General features: G+C 38.4%; 1 protein-coding gene across 5 annotated transcripts in view; it reads right to left on the bottom strand.

The window, feature by feature from the left end:
• MATN2 (matrilin 2) overlaps positions 1 to 20936 on the bottom strand; it is a 76295-nt gene that overhangs the window by 27634 nt on the left and 27725 nt on the right. For all 5 annotated transcript variants that reach the window (XM_040586589.1, XM_040586588.1, XM_040586590.1 and 2 more), the window contains exons 4-7: positions 19783 to 19905; positions 15294 to 15416; positions 8844 to 8966; positions 799 to 921 (exon numbers count right to left, since the gene is read on the bottom strand). In XM_040586589.1, coding sequence (XP_040442523.1) covers positions 799 to 921; positions 8844 to 8966; positions 15294 to 15416; positions 19783 to 19905 — 492 coding nt within the window. The remainder of the gene's footprint in view (positions 1 to 798; positions 922 to 8843; positions 8967 to 15293; positions 15417 to 19782; positions 19906 to 20936) is intronic.

The following is a 20936-nucleotide window of genomic DNA, read 5'->3' as shown; positions in this document are numbered from 1 at the left end:
TTCATGAGAATGCATCTTTAAGACTGAAAGAAAATACAGCTCCAAAACCAGATAAATTTTATGAGTGTCTAGAATATATTGCTCCAGGCAAGCTTCTTATTCATAAAATATCAGCAGTACAAGAACTGCCCCCCTCAAGAACTGAGTCAACAGATCAGGGTAGTTAATTTTGCTGAATATATTCTCCTTCAACTTTAACATTACATTGAAAATCTGCTGTGATTCCAGGCCCCCACTCAGGAAGAGCTCTAACATGGAAGTCTTTTTAATGTAAATAGTATGTGTGATTGGTTTAGAACCCTAACATTGCTGAGACTCTTTTTACAATTTTTTAGGAAACTGGGGTTTCGTGTGTGACTCTAAGTAAGTTGATTTTAATAGCTACATTATCTATCCAATACTTTCCCAAGCTAATGAAATACATCTGTTCTTGGCTAAACCAACTGGGCAAAGTAAGGTGATTATTTTATTTTTAAAGCTGTTTGTGTTCCTACAAGACAGAGTCAGAAAGTTTCAAATAAGTAATGAACTTACTGGTTTTGAGCCACTCTGGTTCCTATATTACTCCTCAGGTTCCCATAAATGTCTCCAGAAAATGTCTAATACACAATCTAGTTTACAAAACAGCAAACTGTATTTTTCCAGCATGACTGGCTCAGTTAAAATTCAAGTTTTTAAAGAAACATTGGTTTCAACCTTAATCATAGAGAAAACTTTCATCCTTTCAGAAGAAGCTATTCACAGCAGGTTTAAGAAATAAAAGCAGATGAACTTTATTATGTCCAAAAGATTACTCACTTTTGCATGTTTTCTTATCTGGATTAAGTCTAAACCCTTCTTGGCACTGACAAAAATAGGAGTAATCTGTATTAACACACTCTTGTTCACAGCCATGGTCCTGAAGAGCACAATAATCTGGTCCTAAATAGGAAAGAATTGTGTCAGCAAGGAATATAAATCCTCAAAAATAAACTAGGTAAAAAACCAGTTACTTTGCTTTCTTTTCTTTAGCCTTTTTTTTTTCTAGGCACCATTCTGACTTTTATACCATATTGCTTCAAGCTATGAAAATAAAATGTTCCTTCTTTCGAAATATCTGCTACACTTACAAATATCTGGTATGTATATTTCAATGAATTCTCTGAGAACACATGTAGAGAAGTTAGACTCTTAAATATTTCTTAACATTTCACAGCTAAGTCCTATACATTACTTCATTAAAACTGCCTCTTTTTTTTTACGCAGAGCAAGTTAGATATGATCTGTAATAAAGACACAAACATGCTTTTAATGCTGTTCATTAGGTGAAAGCAGGACAATCACATCATCAGGAGCACTGGCGTTTCAACAGTTCTGAGTGTTTATTACATAGTTCTTCCAGTTAAAATGCTCACGAAAGGGAAGATGAGCAAAGTCTAGAAACAACTACCTCGTGTATAAAGTACCTTACAAAGGAAAGTAATTATGCAGTAAGTACTGGGATATTTAGTACATAGTCTACTACTACTGATGAAGTCAAAGAACCTGACATTCACTTAGACGCAGTGTCTAGCCTTCAGTTTTGTATCAGTGAAGTTCATTAATTTATACTAGTGAAAGAATGGTCTCAACCTCTCAGCACTGCTAAAAATAGATAAACAAATCACAAATCAGGTAAATCACATTTTTAAAGACATCCAAGCACTTTTGAACACCTCATTAAACAACATGAAACCTGACATTCAGAGGTTAATTATTACTCCCAGAGGTAATTGGCTTCCTGAGGCAGGAACTGTTCTTTCCTTGTATGTGTGGTGGGCTAATGTAATTGAACTTTTTTGTATGATGAAAGGCCTTAGCAATAGTAAACCACCTATATTTTCAGGGCAAATAAAGTGGAATGTGTCTTTCTAAGAAAACCTGAGAGGCATATTTTATCACTGATGAACTCCACTTCATTTATTTGTAGAACATTTCCTTTACCAAAATTTTTCATGACAGCATATTGCACATACACATATACATAACACAGGGATATCTTACGTTTTTACTAAAAAAAGTAAGTAGAAAATATAGTTTGTTTAAGTGTGCACTGAAGAGACAGAAACCATAAAGTCACCATGTGTGCATCAGAGGAACACAGCTGTATGCCTTCTGGACCTACTCAGTGCTGCGTTGCATATACCTGCTCAAATCCTTGCTAACTCAAGTGTGCAGGACAGACTTTTCCTGGGTGACTGTTTCTGAAGATGAGCACAAGAGTTGAAGAGTATGTATTATTATCTTTGTTGGAACCTTGAGGCTGTTATGTTTGGAACATCAAAAACACATTTCACAGGGCTTTATTAACACGGTCCAGGTTAAAGATGCTAGCAGATGGCCTCTACCAGCTACAGATCATGTGAACACACACACAGCTCAAACAGGGGCAAGAGCAACAGCTGAAGCTCAGCACCCCTAGGTACAAGCAGAAGCTACCATCTGACCTTTTGAGGGGAACAGCAGGAGTGGCAGAAGTCCCCTTAACAGTTAACTTAGTAGCTAGGAATGACCTCTGTCTGCCTCGCTGATAATCTGAATTTGCTGCTCTCTTCCAGCCACGCACAGAGTACGCTGCGGGTGTTGGCAGGGTTGCCCTCACATGCAGTGTTCCTTGTATTTCATTCTAAGAAGTCTGGAGTAATTCCCAGACAAAACATTTGTCAGATATGCATGACTGTATTGGTAACATTTACATCTTCAAGCTTTTCTTTCTAGCCACGAGCATGAAAGCTGACTTTCTGTTTTTGAAAGGCAAGCCAGGATTCTGAGGTAATCATGAGATCTCAGGAGCTGGTGCCCCAAACCCAGGCTTGCTTGCTGATGCAGGGATCTGGGCTGGTGTGAGTGGGAGTCTTGGCTAGTTGGTGATCATCCCTGAGATTCAGCATGTAAGCCAAATATATCGAAATTTATGTTAAAGGTTTTAAATTTACAAACATTTAAAATCTCATGATCTGTAGTTTGTTTATGCTGACTCAAAGGCATCATGATTCATAACATATGGGAGCTAGGGGACTCTTCTGCTCTGAAGAACTCTCATGCTGTCTTGACTTTCCATTAAAAAGCCTTGACTTGACCATTAAAAAGCCTTTTATTTTATTATTTATTTTTTATTTTATTTTATCTTTATTAGCAAGGCTCAGAAGATATCAAGTGTAAGGAAAAATGGCTTAGTAAGTTTTATTTATGCTTAGATCCAGGACATGCATCTTGGAAGATGATGATTTGACACAGTATTTGCTCATTCCTCCCTGACTGCTCCTGAATCAACCTCTATGGCTTACCATGTCCAGTCACTTTGATTTTTCCCTAATTGCAACCTGATGGAACTTTCTCCCTTAATTTTAAACTAATTTAAAGCATTTACAACAAAACAGAATGCATTTAATATGACAGAGGTGCACAGAGCTATGAGAAGCTTGTCTGTGGCCTCTGCCCCTTGGCTTGGGAGCTGCATTTAATGTCAGGCTCCCACCCTTGGTTCTTGCCCGAGACACATTATAGGTATGCCTGTGCCTAGCCTTGCATTTTGCTGATCCTGACTGACTGTAGGCTTCTCTTGACACTGTGGACTTGTCTGATGATCACTGGACTGTTGGCCGAGCCTGGTTACTGTCATAGGACCTGTTTTGTCCCTCTTTGGGTACCATGGAACCAAAGGCCTTGCCAAAGAGATTACTGACATTGCTTGCCTTGTAGCCGTCCTTGGCTCCCAGCTTGCACTCCCCTGCAAAGCAGTGAACTTTTGTGTTGTATGTTCCCCATTCCACAGCGATCCAACACGAAACCATAGATGTGCCTGCTGAGAGTTTCTGGTCAAAATCATATGGGAAATGACGTTGGGAATATGGTGATAGAGTCTGCTGCCCTACCTGACAAAAAGTGAGTAAGGCCTTCTACAAACAGATAGCAGAAGTCTCGAACTCATGGGCTTTTGTTCACATTGGAAATTTCAACAAGCCAAACCCATACCAGAAGGGTAAGACATCATTGTGCAGGCAACTCAGGAGGCTTCTGCACAGACTTGGTGACAACTGCTTAACATGAATTCTTGAGGGGTGATGTTCTTCTTCTTGACCTGCTGCTGTGACCATAAGATGACTGAGTTCACGATCCAGAAGGCTGGGAGGGCAAACAGCAGAATTCAGACTTCTTATTTTACACGCTCAGATTTCAGCTTATTCAGGGAATTGCTAGGAAGAATCCCCTGGGAAAGAGCCAAGAAGGGAAAGGATGCCTACGAGAGCTAGATGATTTTTAAAGAAAACTTGCTAAGAGCTCAGGAACAAATTATTACACTGTACTGGAAAATCTGCTTAGAAGATTTAAGAGCTTCTCAGTGAACTGAAACACAAAGAGGGAAAATAGTAAAGGGGGAGCCAAGGAAAAAGAAGAGTATAAAAGCATTGCTTAGGTACTTTGGGACAAAACCAAAGCCCAGCTGGACCTATTACTACTGAGGTACACTAAGGGTAATAAAGAAGGGAATCTACAAATATGCTGGTAGCAAAAAGGGAATCACAGAAAATGTGGGCCTTTTGATTGGGGGAACAACCTAGTGATGAACAATACAGAAGTGGCTGAGAAGAATAATGACATTTTTATTTCTGGTTCTCACAGACAAAGCCTGCTCCCAGATCTTCATGCGTACCAGCACATTCTGGGAAGAAGAGGGGCTAGCAACATCCATTACAGACGACTAAGAGAAACTGGATATACACAGATCCACGGGATGACCGGCATTCACCTGTGGGTGCTGAAAGAGCTACGTGATGTGACACCACTGTCTATCATGTATGAAAATTGACAGGGACCAGGAGAGATCCCTGATAACTGAAAAATGGTAATGTTACACTCATCTTTTAAAAAAGGCAAGAAGAAAGACCCAAGGAACCATAGACCAATCTGCATCATCTCAGTCCCAGTATCATGGAGCACATCTTCTCAGAATCAATTTCCAAATATATGAAGGGCAAGAAGATTATCTGGAATAGTCAATATGGATTTACAAAGGGCAAACCATGCTTGACCAAACCCTTCACCTTCAATGATGAAATGACTGCATCTGTGGACAAGGGAGGATCAGTGGATGCAACACACCTTTGCACTAGTAAAGCTATTGATGCTGCCTCTCAAAGCATTCTCATTTGGAAGCTGAGGAAGTATAGGCTGAAAGAAAGAAGGGTTAGGTGGGGTGAAAATTTGCCCAGACCACCAGCCTCAAAGGATAGTGATCAATGACTTTGTGTCTGGCTGGTTGCTAATAATGACCAGAGCACCACAGGGAACAATACTGGGCATCACATTGCTAAACATCTTCATCAGTGACATAGGTGATGACACAAAGCACACCCTCAGCAAATCTGTGGGTGACACTAATTTATGGACAGTGACTGAAAGCAAACAGCAGAACTTAAATACCGACGAAGGTGAACTTGATATTTGGACCAGAAGATGTCTTATGAAGTCCAGAAAGAAGAATCGCAAAGTTCTGCACCTGGATGGCAAATACCTCACAGTTTGCACAGACTGGGAAGTGACCAGCTGATCCCATAGGGAAGCAGAGCCAGGAGCCAAGGGCAACAATACAGCTGAGCTGGGCAGGGGCCTTGTCAGACAGGTACCGCCCTGCAGTACCCAAGCAAGGTGAGCAGGGCAGGCCTGGAAATGGTAGCCAGGTTTAACCAGAAGTCCAGATCATCAGACAAGTACACGCTGCTGAGGCAGGTCTGAGGTCAAGCCAGGAAGCCAGCCTGCATGTCAAGATGAGGTAAGGCCACTCCTGGTGAGGGCAGCCAGGGTCCGACAGAGCCAAGTGATCGCTAGGCAGGTTCACAATGCCAGGGCAAGGCCATGGTCAAGCTAGGAAGTCAGTCTGCAGGTCAGGTTCTGGATCAACGAGGGCTATTGCCAGGCTCAGCTGGAGACTGCACTTGACATACTTTGTCCAGTTCTGGAACAATCCCTTCCCTTCTCCCCCCAGTTAGAGAATAAACTGAAGAGGGCTCAGCAGAGACCTACTGCTGGGACACAGTACACCAGACTTGTGCACAGAACTTGAGGGATCTGGTCTTACTGAGTTCAGTGAAAAGGAAGGTCTCTAACTGCATCTTACAATTAGTTCTTGTAGGTCATTACAAAGATGATGGAGCTAAACCCTTCTTGCTAGTGCCAGATGGTGTAACAAGGAACAATGGTCACCACTTGTGGCTTGGGTGATTGGCATTGGACATGAGGAGAATGTTATTCACTAGAGGGAGAGTGCAGCAGTGGAACAGGTTGCCCAGAGAGGCTGTGGACTCTCCACTGGAACTTTTTGAGACTCAAACTGGACAAAACCATAGCTGACTTGATCCACAGTTTGTGGCAGTTCCACTTTGAAGAGGAGGCTTGAGTAGATGACTTCCAGAGATCCTGTCCAACCAGCATTTGGAAGTTTTTGTGTTTCCAGCATAAAGACAGCAGCACATGGTCAGACTGACAGTCTATACAGCCCAATGTGCTGTCTCAAGCAATAGATCCCTAAATCAGAGGATAGAGACAGGACAAGCCTGAAATACTACTTTCCCAGAACACTCTCTCAGCTTCCAGCATGCTGTGGATCATCAGTTTAAGTAGGTTAAAGTAATTCGTACAGCTAGACCATAAGCTAAAAAACCACTCAGGACATATAAAATGTGTATGCTGTTCTAAGGTCTTTGTTAGGTTCAAACTCAGGGAGAAAACAGTGCTTAAAATCCACATTCTTCAATAGAATAAATTAACAAAAATTTGTGCTTGGACAGTGGAAAGCACTTATGCTATAATAAGATTTCAATAATATATGGATGTGGAAGTACATATGGAAGTATAAGAGAATTTAGCTAGCCCTTAGCTGGCAGATGCTTGACAAATGGGCAAGTTCATACAATCTACAAGCAAAGTGAACCAGTACAAACTGTACTCTGGCCCTTGGGGAGGCAGGAAATTCACCTCCCCTGACTCTGACCATCTGAAAATTAGGTGTCTGCTCTGGCAAGTCATACAGGCTTCCTGCATAGTCAAGGAAAACAGTCACTTCCATAAATTTGTGTCAGAGCTGTGGAGCAATTGCCTTCTAGAAGCATATGTCTCTCCCTTGATCATAAGACCAGATGTACAGCCTGGATTAGATACTTTCTTTCTAAATGTTAAATTTAAGTGAAATAATTACCAAGTATAATACATAATACAGTTGACAGGTTAACACAGTCTCTCATCATAAAGACGGAAATGCCCTCAAGGCTGTGTAAAGCACTGAAATGCTGTGCTATATTGATGCATTATTTGAGAAATAATGTTTGAACACATTGTTCAGTAATATGGGCTAAATTCTCCACCGGCATCATCAGTGCCATTCACCTAAAACTACTGGAGTTTGTCTGCTTACAGACACAATAGTAACATTTCTTTATCAAGGCTCTGTGCTGGTTTTGGCTGGGGTAGAGTTAGTTTTCTTCATAGTAGCTAGTATGGGACTATGTTTTGGATTTGTGCTGGAAACAGTGTTGATAATTCAGGGATGTTTTAGTCATTGCTGAGCAGTGCTTAGCCAGAGCCAAGGCTTTTTCTGCTTCTCACCCCAGCCCACCAGCGAGCAGGCTAGGGGTGCACAAGAAGTTGGGAGGGGACACAGCCGGGACAGCTGACACCAGCTGACCAAAGGTGTATCCCATACCACATGACGTCATGGTCAGCATATGAAGCTGCGGGAAGAAAAAAGGAAGAGGGGACATTTGGAGTTATGGAGCTTTGTCTTCCCAAGTAAGTGTTATATGTGCTGAAGCCCGGCTTTCCTGGAGATGACTGAACACCTGCCTGCCCATGGGAAGGGGTGAATGAATTCCTTGTTTTGCTTTGCTTGTGTGTGTGGCTTTTGCTGTATCTATTGAACTGTCTTTATCTCAACCCACAAGCTTCCTCACTTTTACTCTTGCAATTCTCTCCCCTGTCCCACTGGGAGAAGGTGAGAGAGTGGCTGTGCGGTGCTTAGTTGCAAGCTGGGGTTAAACCATATTTATGAAGAAAGGTAACTAAGAATGTACATTAAGATTTTACCTTCAAATTTCCTGAAAGTGAGTTATGACATTAAACACTGTGGAGTTTTTAGCTACTTCTCCCAATTACGGGAAGCCTTGGCAAGAGTATTTTCTGGTCTGTCATTACCCTTCTGCTTTATATCCACTCCTAACTCTGGTAATTTTTGAGCTTATTAGCTCAAATTTGACAAACAACGAACAGGAAAAGCCATGAAGTTACTATAACCTGCTGGAAACATGGAAGCTTGGTAGAACATACTGATGTTGCCAGAGCTTTGGCACACTATCAAAGAACTCACTCTTGAGAAAAATCCATGGGAAAATAGGCTGCAATATTTCCTCTGATTGTGGAATTACTCTATTTAATTTTAGCTTGTCTTACAAATGAAGCTGATTATAAATTGTCTTGTACAGACTTGTTTGTTTACCCAGCTAGGGAGATGATATTCTAACTGAAAAATCTGGATAATCAAACAGACCGTGCAAGCAAAGCTTTGGGCTTTTACTGTTGAAATGGAGCCTGTTTTCATGTTAAAAGCTTCCTGTTCATAGAAGGGACCCCTACCATTAGCCTCTCCCCCCAAAAGCCACACTACCCCCAAAAACAATTTGCATTGCTTTCAAGATCTTTGGCTTCCAAGGTACTCCAACATTTTCTATACCCGATGCGTAATTCAGTGTTCCCAGGACCAACAAGAGTATTACTGTCAAGAAATGGAAGATGGAAGTACAAAATGTTCATAATTAAAACTTATCACAACTTACTTCTGCAGGTTCTTTGGTCTGGATTTAAAATGAACCCTGGATGGCATCTACAGTAGTAGGAGTCCTCAGTGTTAACACATTCATGTTGGCAACCTTGGTTATCCAAAGTACAGTAGTCTACAACTGAAAAAGAACAAGACCAGCATGTACAATTAGAAAAACAAAATTAAAACTATTATACATAGGTATTATCGTACTAGTTAAACACAGTAGCTATAAAAAAAGGAAAAGCTTACATAATTTCTGCCCTGAAAAGCCTTTCTGCAAAAAATAGTGCACTTTCAATACCAGTTGGTGAATCAGATTTGATTAGAGCCCTGGATCATTTCTCCTACCCTCTGAACCTTATGAGCTCTCAGATTGTCAGAAGTCTTCTCAACACATTTTCATTTACTGCCTCAGTCATTAACTCTGTCCAGATCTTCACAATGTAGACCAGGGTGTAGCAAAGTTTGTTTGATTTAGTTCTGTCTTCTGTCTCTCCAGTCCCCATCCTGGAATCGCTCTGCTTTTCCTTAGTTCCCTCCCAGCTGTATTAGTTCTCAAGACCTGTTCCTATAGCCTGAGTATATAGGAGACCCATGGCAATACCTTCTACACCAAGGACTGTCACAGTACATTCATTCCCTCCAATGTGCTCCAGATTCATCCTGTACAAAGCAGCTGCAGCTATGAAGTCTGAGAGCTTCAGGCTGATATTTACCACTGATATTTTGCTTATATGACACCTTTCGTATGAGAGAAATAAAATATCATAGCCAGTTCAGTCACTTATTTCATAAGTCCAGTCATTTACAATTTTTTATTTATCTATTTATTTCCAGGTTAAGCTACTTCTTCACAAAGAAAGTCTTAGAAAAAATTAAAGATAAGTCACAAATCAGGTGTTCTGTCACCAAAGAGCTGTCAGGTCCACATTAGGCAATTTCACCTGATTCTTTCTGCAGAACATCTAGTCAGAAAAGTGGATAAGCCATTTTTTTACATTGAAAGAGCTTCTTTTAACCCTTCAGAATATTTGTGTTGAATCAAGTCAAATTAGACTACTTGCTGGCTACTATGTGAGACCATTTTCCTGGCAAGCACCTTCCTGTTCCAGGCTGAATAGCTTCATATAAAAACTTATTTACTGAATATATATTTCAAGGATATGATGTGTCATATAATTAGTCAGCTTTCCTCTTAAATTAATTCCAACCACATGCACATTTTCAAGTGTTTTACAAGAACACATTAAGAAATAAGTAGGTCAAAGAATATATAATTATTTTCTATCTAGCATCATACCTGGGAAACAGCCCATATGGATAGTTCCATAAAGTCAACTCCTCCTCTGCATTTAAACCCTAATGAAATGCATTTCTATCACAATACCTGTAACTGCCCAACTAATGATTACAAAGCTGAGAAGTGAAGCGAAGCGGTTACAGTTGGAAGGGACCTAAAATGACTGTTTAGTCCAACTGCTTCACCAATTCAGCACTGACCCAAAGTTAAAGCATGTTGTTAAGGGCATTGCCCAAATACCTCAGACACTGACAGGCTTGGGGTATCAACCAGCTCTCTAGGAAGCCTGTTCCAGTGTTTGACCACCCTCTCAGTAAAGAAATGGTTCCTAATGCCCAGTTCAGTCCTCCCTTGGCACAGCTTTGAACCGTTCCCATACATCCTATCACTAGATAGCAAGGAGAGGAGATCAATACCTCTCTCTCCACCTCCCCTCCTCAGGAGGCTGTGGAGAGCAACGAGGTTGTCCCGCAGCCTCCTTTTCTCCAAACTAGGCAAATCCAGAGTCCTTAGACATTCCTCACAGGACATGCCTTCCAGCCCTTTCACCAGCTGTGTTACTTGAGAGACATCTAAACAGGTTTTGGAATGATTTGTTATTAACATCTGAGCAACTACGACCCTAAGCACTTTCAGATGACAAACTCTTCAGGGAGGAACTGTACCTTCTTATGTCTATGCAGCTGCTAATGTACTGTGGAGAGAAAGGAAAAAAACCCTAATGAAATAAATAACTAATTTTTCCAGCTTGCTTTTTTTCCATTTATAGCCTTCTGGGGATCTCTTACTCACAGAAGTAGGTCTGCTGGCCTGTAAGAATAATGAGCATATCTATTTAAATAATACCTTTCCACTAAAACAGTTAAGAAGAGAGAACAGTCTCTTGACAGTTGGTTATGGAAGTAAGTATAATTTCCTTTCTTCAATATTTTTTGTATACAAACTGCCATAATTCCAGGCCATCTTAGCCTTGTAGAGTGGCACTAGTAATTAACCTATAAATTCATTTCACTTTTAGCCTCATGTTTCATTTTGGTGGTATTTGCTTAGAAGGGAAATTTGTCAACAGCATTCCAGTCAGCCAGTAGTAAGTTGTCCATGAAGTTAAATCTTCCTGAAAAGACTGATAAAAATTATAGATCTATATTTTTTAAATTGGAATACTGTAATGCTTTGGTTGGTATGCAGAAAATATACACAGTTTGTATAAGATCAAAGCAGAATAATATTTTCCTATTTTTTTAGTGTTATTATTTTCATATTTCTGTAGAGTCATGGATATACATTAGAATGTGAATACTTAGAGATCTCACTGTTTTTAACGTTAGACCATGGCTATCTCAATAAGAAACTTTTCTAAAGGATAAATGAATGACCTTTTTAGTGAGCAAGCAATTAATTCAGCTGTCATCTGCCTATGTTCGTTCCATCCTGGTTTTCTTGCTTGGTATTAGTTGGTAAATGATGAAAGCCATCTTTTACTTCTAGTTACCAGTTCTGCACTCTGGGTGTTTACATTGCCTTCTCTGAACTGTGGACAGCATGGGTCACCTTTCTTTTGGATTGCTGTTTTACTCCTATGCTGTTTATAGGGTTATTCAGGCTTAGGAGAACAAAGTAAGTTAAGGAGAAGAGTAGAAGAAAAGGGTAGGAAGAAAAGGTGACGATAAGTAAAGGCATAAGGAGGATGAAACTGAAGATGGGGTAAGAGTAGAGCAGACTCATGGAAGACTCATAAGAACCTAGAAAGCAGCCAAAAAAAATCTAGTGGTACCAGGGCTGCAGAGAGGTGCCAGCAGCCAAACCACTGCCAGGAGAAGAGGTCCCAAAGCCCAACAGCTGCAGCAGGATGGAGACAGTCTAGCACCAGCCTAGGAAAGAGGGGACAGCATGTCCAGCAACACCAAGAAGGTGGAGAGACTGAGTGTCCAGCAGCATGATGGACAAAGAACAGCTCATTACCACCACACTTTGACTGGATTTTGTTCATGTGAAAAGAGGGCAGTTAACGTGGAAAGCTGTTTAAAAATGTGAAGTGATAGGGCTCTGCCACCCGTACATATCATTGAGCAGACAGTTTCAAATACTGTTTAGTCTACAAATTTGTTTATAAATGGTGTGCTGCAAACAGAGTGGTTGGCCATTCAGTGGATTTGAATGGATACATTGTGAGCTGCTGGTTGTGAGATTTTATTTAATTATTGCCATTCATGTAACTAGCTGACACATGTCAATAAAGCAATTAGTATTGCCTTTGATCCTTAACCAGTGACATTAGCCCATCAGAAAGAAGGAAGAGAACTTGATAAACCTGCCTGTGAAATAAGTTTTCTGCACTTTCTCATTTACTTTTTCTGGAGTTAAAATGTTAGAAGTCTTAGATATCTTAGAGGGAAACCACATCTTAGAGGGAAACCTTTGGTTCTTTGAGAGAACCATGATGTATATATCCTACTGAAATTCCCTCTTCATTCTCTGAATTAAGAGGACAGAGTAACCTTAATAAAGTCACTGCTTTTTGCAAAACTGTTGTACTCAGTGTTCTCTGGCACATGTGTACATCAAGATCTTTGTTCTGATCCTGCTCATTTGATAACAAATACTTCACGTAAAGGAATGCTTAATTAGCTTAAAAGTAATGAAAACTGAGAGTTATCACTACTGATTCAGTACTCCTTTACAAGATTTTCCAGCAAGGACGATTATTCATTGGTGATCACATCTGCAGAAGCTGTACATTCTTGGTAGTAGCATATTCCTCAAAAACCTCAAATTGTTCAAATAAGAAAAGTCAAATTCTAGAGACTGAGAGCTAATAGAATTTGCAGACAAATTACCACCAAACCCACAAACTACCCAATCTTTTTCTGTTCAGGAAATGTAGACAGGCTAAGTTCTGCATGGGTAAATCATAATAAATGTACACTGAAACATTCACGTGCATCAGTAAGAAATGAAAAAGCTAAATGGTCAAACAAATCAAAAGAAAACTGAAAGATAGAAGTGCTAATAATGTGCTTTAAAATCACAACTGATATAGCTAATTATTGCAGGGGTATGAATAGCATGAGTTCATGGTTTTTTTGCTAAACTAGGTACAAATGAATAGAAACCAAGTGGACAGGAAACACACTATAAAATGCAAGATAACAGTGAACCCTTACATGAACTGAATTTTGAAAGTAACTGAAAAGAATTGAGAACATGAAAGCTTCAAAAATCATCAATCGAGCTTATAATAGGCCTGTATCTCTCCATGCCTAAGAGAGTCAAGAGGTAGAAAAAATATTAAAGATGTATCACACCTCCAAAAAGCACCCTCCAGAACTTGCAAAGAAATTAACAGGCAAAAAACAAGTGCCACTGTAAGATATTTAATAAATGGCATAGAAATACTTTGAAGCTTTTAGTAAGAAAAATAGACTTTGTATTTATTATAGAGGATAATATTAGGTTTGACATAGGAAGAATTTCACCAAGATTTATTTTTATCCCTATGATGCTATGGTAGCTACCTTCCTAGTTAAAATATCTTGGGCTGCAAAGGACCCTTTAACTTAATAGAGAGAAAATAGTAACCACAGCTGATGACATTATGCCTTAATATTCTGTTATAGAATATATGGTAGAAAAGAACTGGGGATGAAAGAATCTACCAACCGAAGTCACAGATTTTCTGTCTCAGGATATAGTCAAATCAATAGCAAAGAAATATATGCTTTATCCTAACACAGGTAAAGGTCTTGAGGAATAAATGCTAAAGTTATTGGATGAACTTCTGTGGAGTGTGTGATGTAGAAATTTCGGCTGGAACATTTAAGAAGCATTTTTAACTAAATAGTCATTATTTGCTGAATTTTCAAAATAATTCAACTTCAAAAAGAAGTTTCTTAAAATGGTATATTAATAGCCAAATTATGCTGAGGATAAATTGTGTTGAGAAATTTAAGCACTCCTATACTGAGATCATGAAGCTAGAAGTAAGGAAAACATTCCGGAAAAGTACCAAGTGAACGTTCCTCAAAACTTCATATGTTATATTAGGTCTAAAAAAATCTTAAAACCTCATTTGTGTGTCCCATGTGAAACTACATGCAGAAAGTTCAGTTCCATAATCTGTCATGCATTTTGCATCTCAAAATAGGATTATCGTAGCTCTGTGAAGGTAATAAGATACAATTATATTATGTCAAGAGCTGTTTAAAATGACTAGAGTAAGCTGTTGGACAAAAGCATTATGGTGGCCTGTAGCAGATTTGGGGCCAGGGATTCACTTGGATTCACTTCCATGGGATTTCAGCATATATTTGAAATTAATCATGCAATTAAGTGTTTGCCTGAAGAGAATACCTAACGAATAAGGCAGGTTTTTTTCAAGGACTCACTAGGGTTTTTTTGTAGTGGATACCAGAAGGCAGTATTTTCCCAAAATGTACCATGGGATGAAAAATTTACGAGAAGGCTAATAGGCTAGTGGAAAAGATTATACTAAAAGTATTTACTCTGTATAAACAGGAAAGAAGAATAAGATACTTAGGTGGTAACAGAGAGGGAAGTATGTTTGATGTTAAAAAATCATTATACTGCATTTCCACACTCACTGTTTTGAGTTGTAATTCTTAGAGCTGATGTTTGCTTCTTTACTGCCCTTAGCGAAAATCAAAGGCACATAGTGGATGGGTTTTTAAGGGGGGCTAAACTTCCCTTAAAGCCACCTTCCCCAAAAGAGTTTAAAATCTCTCCTGGCATGACCATAAAACCAAGTGAGAAATGACAAGAAATAGTCCACTTTCAAGTATAACTTCTGTCTGAAGAGGAGCTACTGAGTTTGTTAGGCTTTGTTTATTTTTAATGGCCACATATATCATGCCAGTACACTGCTGGCCACCTACATGGATCTAGAATAAAACATCTGGTCTGTTGTTTCAAAAAACAGCGATGTTATATTCTGTGTGAAATTAAGTGGAACAATTTTCCCAACTCACCATTCATTATCAGTAAAGGCCTATGAACATGCCAATATGTATTCTTCCTTATCTACCACTCATATAGGAGAAGACAGCTTCCCATCATTGCCTATGGCTAAACTGGATATTAATTTATATTGAATTTCCCTTCGGTTTGTGTGAAGAGATAAATACGAATTGCTAAACTCATACTTACCAACACAATTCTTCCCATTTGTGTCAAGCTCATACCCTTCATAACACTGACAGACGTAAGACCCAGGTGTGTTCACACAAATCTGCTCACAGGCGTGTTTCTCCACAGCACAAAGGTCCTGAGCTACAAAACATAATTGCACGAATATTAAATTATTTGACCTTCTATAATGCACAGGTAGACTATAGATCAAAAACAAAACAAAAAAAGGAAGCTATGAACAGCTCTTCAGAGATGAGCTAATCTTAAAACACATCATGCCAATGTCCTGTCAAACAGTGAAAGTCTTATACCAGCAGGAACAATCACTTAAAGCTGAGGAGCTCATTCCTTCAGCTGAAGGCAATGACTGTTGATTGGCCAATGGTGCCTAGCAGAGTTGCTTGACTGTATGTTTCTATAAAAAGTTTGAAGGGCATTCTTCAGGGTTGGGGTTTTTTTTTTGAAAAAAAAAACAACAACTGTTTATTTGTGTCTTTTTTTTCTTCTTTTTTGCATAACTCTCCCAGATAAATGATGACAAGGTTGGAAAGGGAAAGAAAAGGAAAACACAACACCAAAAGAATTCGGGATATTACATTTCCGAGTTTTATAATTTTTCAGTTTTGTGCAAAATACCATAGCAAGTTAGCCCTCCCAAGCAAAAGACCTTATTAGAAAAATTATTATGACAAATGAGGTCAGTTCAGCACCTGGACGAATGAAGCACATTGCACTTTTTTTTTCCAATAGCTAGAGCTTTCTGAGAACCCCAAGTTTCCCAAGTGAAATCTCTGGAAAGCAAAGTACTTTGTGTGCTCAGGATCAAGCCCAAAGACTCCTCAACACATAATGATCATTTAGAGCTACAAAAAAGGCTTTTGGAACATGTTTGAGGAAACTAGCCAAATAAATAAAATTTTTCTTTTATAGCTGTCTGCTTCATATCAAATGGCATGATGAACAGCATAAACAGTTGTTTAACTCTCTTGTTCCAGTATAAACACCCACAGATAGATAATTTTCCAGCTTGTTTCAGCTACATTTCCAGCTTACATATATTAATGTAAGATTTGAACAACTCTAGAGAAGAATGGAAGAGATCAAGTTAAACAAATAATGAGTAAATAGCCGTTATCTGACACAACTACTCTCTAGAAAAGTCAGACCAGAGTATGTGAAAGGAGCATCTTTTTCATGCATGCAAAACCATCTTAATGAAATAAATATAAGAATATTTCAAGTTAAATGAAAGTATTCTTTTTTCCCTAGTTTTGTTCTTAAAGATAGCCAAGTTGTTTTTTTTATTTTTTTCTTTTCATGTGGAAAGCAACAAATCACAAGTATGGCAGATTTTCTTCCTTCAATGCAAGGAAATCATTTTTTTAGAAATTATATTATAATGAAACGTATCAAGGAAAAAAACTATATTCAAAAGAGAAATGCACCCTTTTCCAGCCTGAGGGCACCCTTTTTCAGCCTGAGGCAAAGCTGTCAATTCATTGCTGACTGAAGCCATTTCATTAAGGGCTCAAGAGCTGAATACTGATATAGTGTACTCTCACAACATTACAAAAAGGGAATAGAAGAATGAAAAAAAAAAGTATAACTTTAGGTACAGCAGAATGAAAAGACACTATAATTTTAAATACATACCATTCATCTTTTCTGCATTGTTTAATTTAGAAAGTGTTACAATATATATGTAAGGAAACTATTTGTTCATGGAAGAGCTGACAAATAGATCCAAACCTTAGATAAACACATGTGGTTCATGTTGATCATGTATTGCACTAAACCTAAAAATGATGAAGATTTATTTTATTTAGAGATTGAGGAACATGTTGTCTCTGTGCACTTGTGGACAATCAGTGGCCAATGAAGGTAATAAAAGTGGTCACAGACTGTGAGGTTTTCTATTGCCACGCTTGCCCTTACCTCCAGAAATAAGCTGTCCAGGCTCAGTCCCCTTTCCTCATGAATTCTGTTACTTCTCTGGGGAGTTTTTAGACAATGGTCTGACCTTGTCTAGACTGCTACCATACAATCTCCCTCCTTCACCAATGATTTGCACCATCCCAGCACATTTAAGGCCAGTTTGATGGCTCTCAATATTAGATTCCCAGTGCTAATTGCTAAAATCAGTTTATAGTTTGCTGATGTAGAAAAAAAGTCCATTAGAAGTAGGTTACTAACACTGAATGACTCCCTTTCATATTTAGCAAACTGCAATCTAGTATCATTAGATTGATGATCAAAGCAAATACACAGTCAAGCAAATCTTGAGTAACAGGTAAGTGAGGAAAACCTAATGTAAGACTGAGTCATAGCTAAAAGTAAAGCAATGCAGCAATGGGCTTTGAAAAACGGTAAAGAGGGAACATGTTGTGGGCAATTGTGCATGGGTCACCAGTAGGAAAGCTACACACAATTCCAAGACTTTCTTGGAAATTAATCTGTAATTTGTGTCTAAAAGCTGAACTACTGGCTGATAAAAATTATGGAAATGTAACACAATAAAAAAGAAGATGACATGATAAAGAAAGATTTATTTTTAATTGACCCAGAATAAAAAAAATCATTTGTCAAAACTGATGTTGGGGTGAGGATGGGGACAATGTTTGAGAGGAAATTAAAAAAAAAAAAAAAGATAAATTTTGAATTTCACATAATTTTCCAGAAACTTGAAAGTAGAAGAATTCTTTCCCAAAAATTCTGTAAGAAAATTAATAGTATGTGGAAGACTTAAAAGAAAGGTTTAAAGGATACAAAAGTTTTAAATGAGAAGCATTTTAAGAGAGACACAATGAAAAGAATAGGTTAGAGAACATTACTGAAATCTGATTACGTATTTGGAGCCATGATCTGGGACTCTGACCAACCTCTTTCTGAAGAGCTATAGCAAACATGTGGAAGCAGAGAATATAGGCTGTGTGCAAAATTGTTCTTGTCACTATTCTTGTCTTAGCTCAGCTGCTAAACCAAATAATAATTAGGAGATATTCCAGAATGGATTGATTTTTTTTCCATCTTCTTGAGGAAACAAAAGCACAAATTTAACACAAAACATTCCCTCATAATTCACATACATGCATATGACAAATGTCTACATCTGGTGAAGGATGCTGGTGAGAAGAACTGGAAAACAGAGATTCCTAAAAATAATTCATCCCATGGCTCAACAGCATAGGAGGTGACGAGCTCAAAAGTGGTTTCCTGCTGTAGCCCAAAGAGTCTGAAGGCATTTGAACACAGCAGCAAGGGTGCCCATATCACTCTGGTACTGACATTCTTTTGTTCCCATTCCTGTTCACTGAGGCTCTGACTGAAACCATGTGTCCCACTGCACATGTAAGGGCTCTAATCCCCAAGCTGCAGGGTTGCCTCCGATAACTGACATACTCTTGCTGCTTCAGTGGTCATCAAGTTTTTGATATAGAATACAACACTAAGCAAGAGAGAGTAATAACCTGTCAGTCCCGAGCTACCTGACTGTTCTACGGCACTCTCCTGAGATGTGGAACACGTGAGTTTAGACACAAGGATAGGATTTGAGCCTGCATCCTTCACCTTAATTCTAAATTATCAGCTGTGAAGCGTACATCCTATGCCTTCACCATGACTGTCTCCTCCAGCTTTTTGAAAAGATGTTTCCCAAAATTTTTCTTCCAGCTAAAATCAGTTTGGCAAATTTCACTTGAATCCATGCACTGTCATGGGATAAGAAACTACATTTTTAACAAGTACATTTTCTACAAGCAATTAAAAATAGTATTACATAATATCTTTAAAATAATGGTGGATGCGGGAATAAATTTGGCATACACATCTAATGTAGTCTCCTGTTAATTACTAGGAAGCACGTTAAAATGGATAAAAGAAATACTGCTTAGAAAGATCACAATTAAAATGAAATATGGTTTGTTATTATAAACAATAAAGCCAATTACTTAAAACCGAAAAGGTCAACCCTTTTAAAGGAGGAAATCAGAGCATAAGCAAGACCTTCAAAACTATTCTTTGAACAATGGCAATCCCTTATACTTCAAGCAGCAGTTAGGGAGAGCTTTTCAGAATGGCAAGTTATTTCACTGATACTGGGTTTATTGCACCTTTTTGTACTATCTAGTACTGGTTGCAGTCTAGACAAGTTACTAAAGTAGTTGGATTCACTTCATGTGAGATGATAAAACAGTTCTTTCTTTGATAGCTGCTTCATGGCTGAACTTATTACACCAGTAAAATTAAAATGTCATTTTATGTAGCTACAGTGTACCTCTGCAGAGCTGTGTACAAAAATGAGCTTGATGTATTTCAGAAAGGTTTATAAGAACTTCATTTACACAAAACAGGAAAAAGAATTACGACTTCACCTTTTCAGACCCTTTCTGATGATTACCATTAATTATATACCGAGTTTAGTCCTACATTATAAGCCCAACAAAAAGGGTCTGTGATGTTAAGCACTTTTCGGGAGCATGCAAGAGAAAAGTTAAGAAAGATAACATACTGCTGCAAGTCTTCTGGTCAGCATTCAGAATGTATCCTTGTTTACACCGGCATAGGTAGGAGCCAGGGGTGTTTATGCAGAAGTGATCACAGTGGTGCTCAACTGTACTGCACATATGAGGCACTGAAAAAAAGTAAGTAAAATGTTATTAACTGCTGATCTTACTTACTTGTGGTCACAACTATAAAAAAAATGGTGTAGAAAATTAAACTGAAGTCATGTAGATATTTCAAATTAAGGGTTGACAGTTAAGACAAAAATGGAAGCTTAAGCCTAGAAGACTGCAAAACCCCCACACTCTTAACAAACAGTACTAGGTATTTATTCCTTTAAAAAGTAGGAAATTTGATATTTTCTGTCTGGTTTACATTAGTGGAATGGTTTTGGACATGAAATTACATGTAGAATGGAGATATCAACAAAATAAAAATATACAATAGAGTATTCAGAAACACTAATTACTTGGTGGTCCCAAGAAGACAATGAAACAAAACCTACCACATTCAAAACTAGAAAATAAGTGGAATTTAAATACAAACTGTTCTAGAGGACATTCAATTTATTGAATGAAGAACATCCCTACACAGCCCAATGGTAAAGAAGAATGACTAGAAAACAACTTGATGAAGAATCTTGCTTGCTTAGTTATTAATGTTAAGGAACAAAAAACCAATATATTGATGAGGTCATGCATCTCCAAGATTCAGTAATCTGGGAGCTCAGCTGAGCTATACTCCAGAGTATGCCCTTCTGAGTCTATTTTTAATTTTTGTATTTTATGTCTCTAATAGTTAAGTAGTAAAATGTAAGAGACTGAGACAGTAAGAAAGGAAAAAAATAGTGGGCCCATTCTGCCAAATTCATCGCTGAACTACTTTTCTCCAGATCAGTATTTTGGAATTAAGACATATCCTTGATGTCCTCTTTCCACTGGAGCATTGCTTGCATGTTATTTCTGTAATATATAGGTGAATTATTTCTCAGAGAACGTTGTTTGAAAAAAGATTATTTTGCTCAACAATTAGAGATTGATGTGCTCCTTATTGGGCTAGACAAAGCTCAAAATTTATGGAGTAGATATTAACAATAAACTTCTAGCAGCCACAACAGAAGCCTGATAAATAACTTCACACGTGGTATGTGTGGTACTTGTG

Source organism: Falco naumanni, chromosome 3 (assembly GCF_017639655.2).
Source record: "Falco naumanni isolate bFalNau1 chromosome 3, bFalNau1.pat, whole genome shotgun sequence".
In the NCBI taxonomy this organism is placed as follows: domain Eukaryota; kingdom Metazoa; phylum Chordata; class Aves; order Falconiformes; family Falconidae; genus Falco; species Falco naumanni.
Note: the sequence above shows the minus strand (reverse complement) of the source record. Positions and strands in the feature narration are given on the sequence as shown.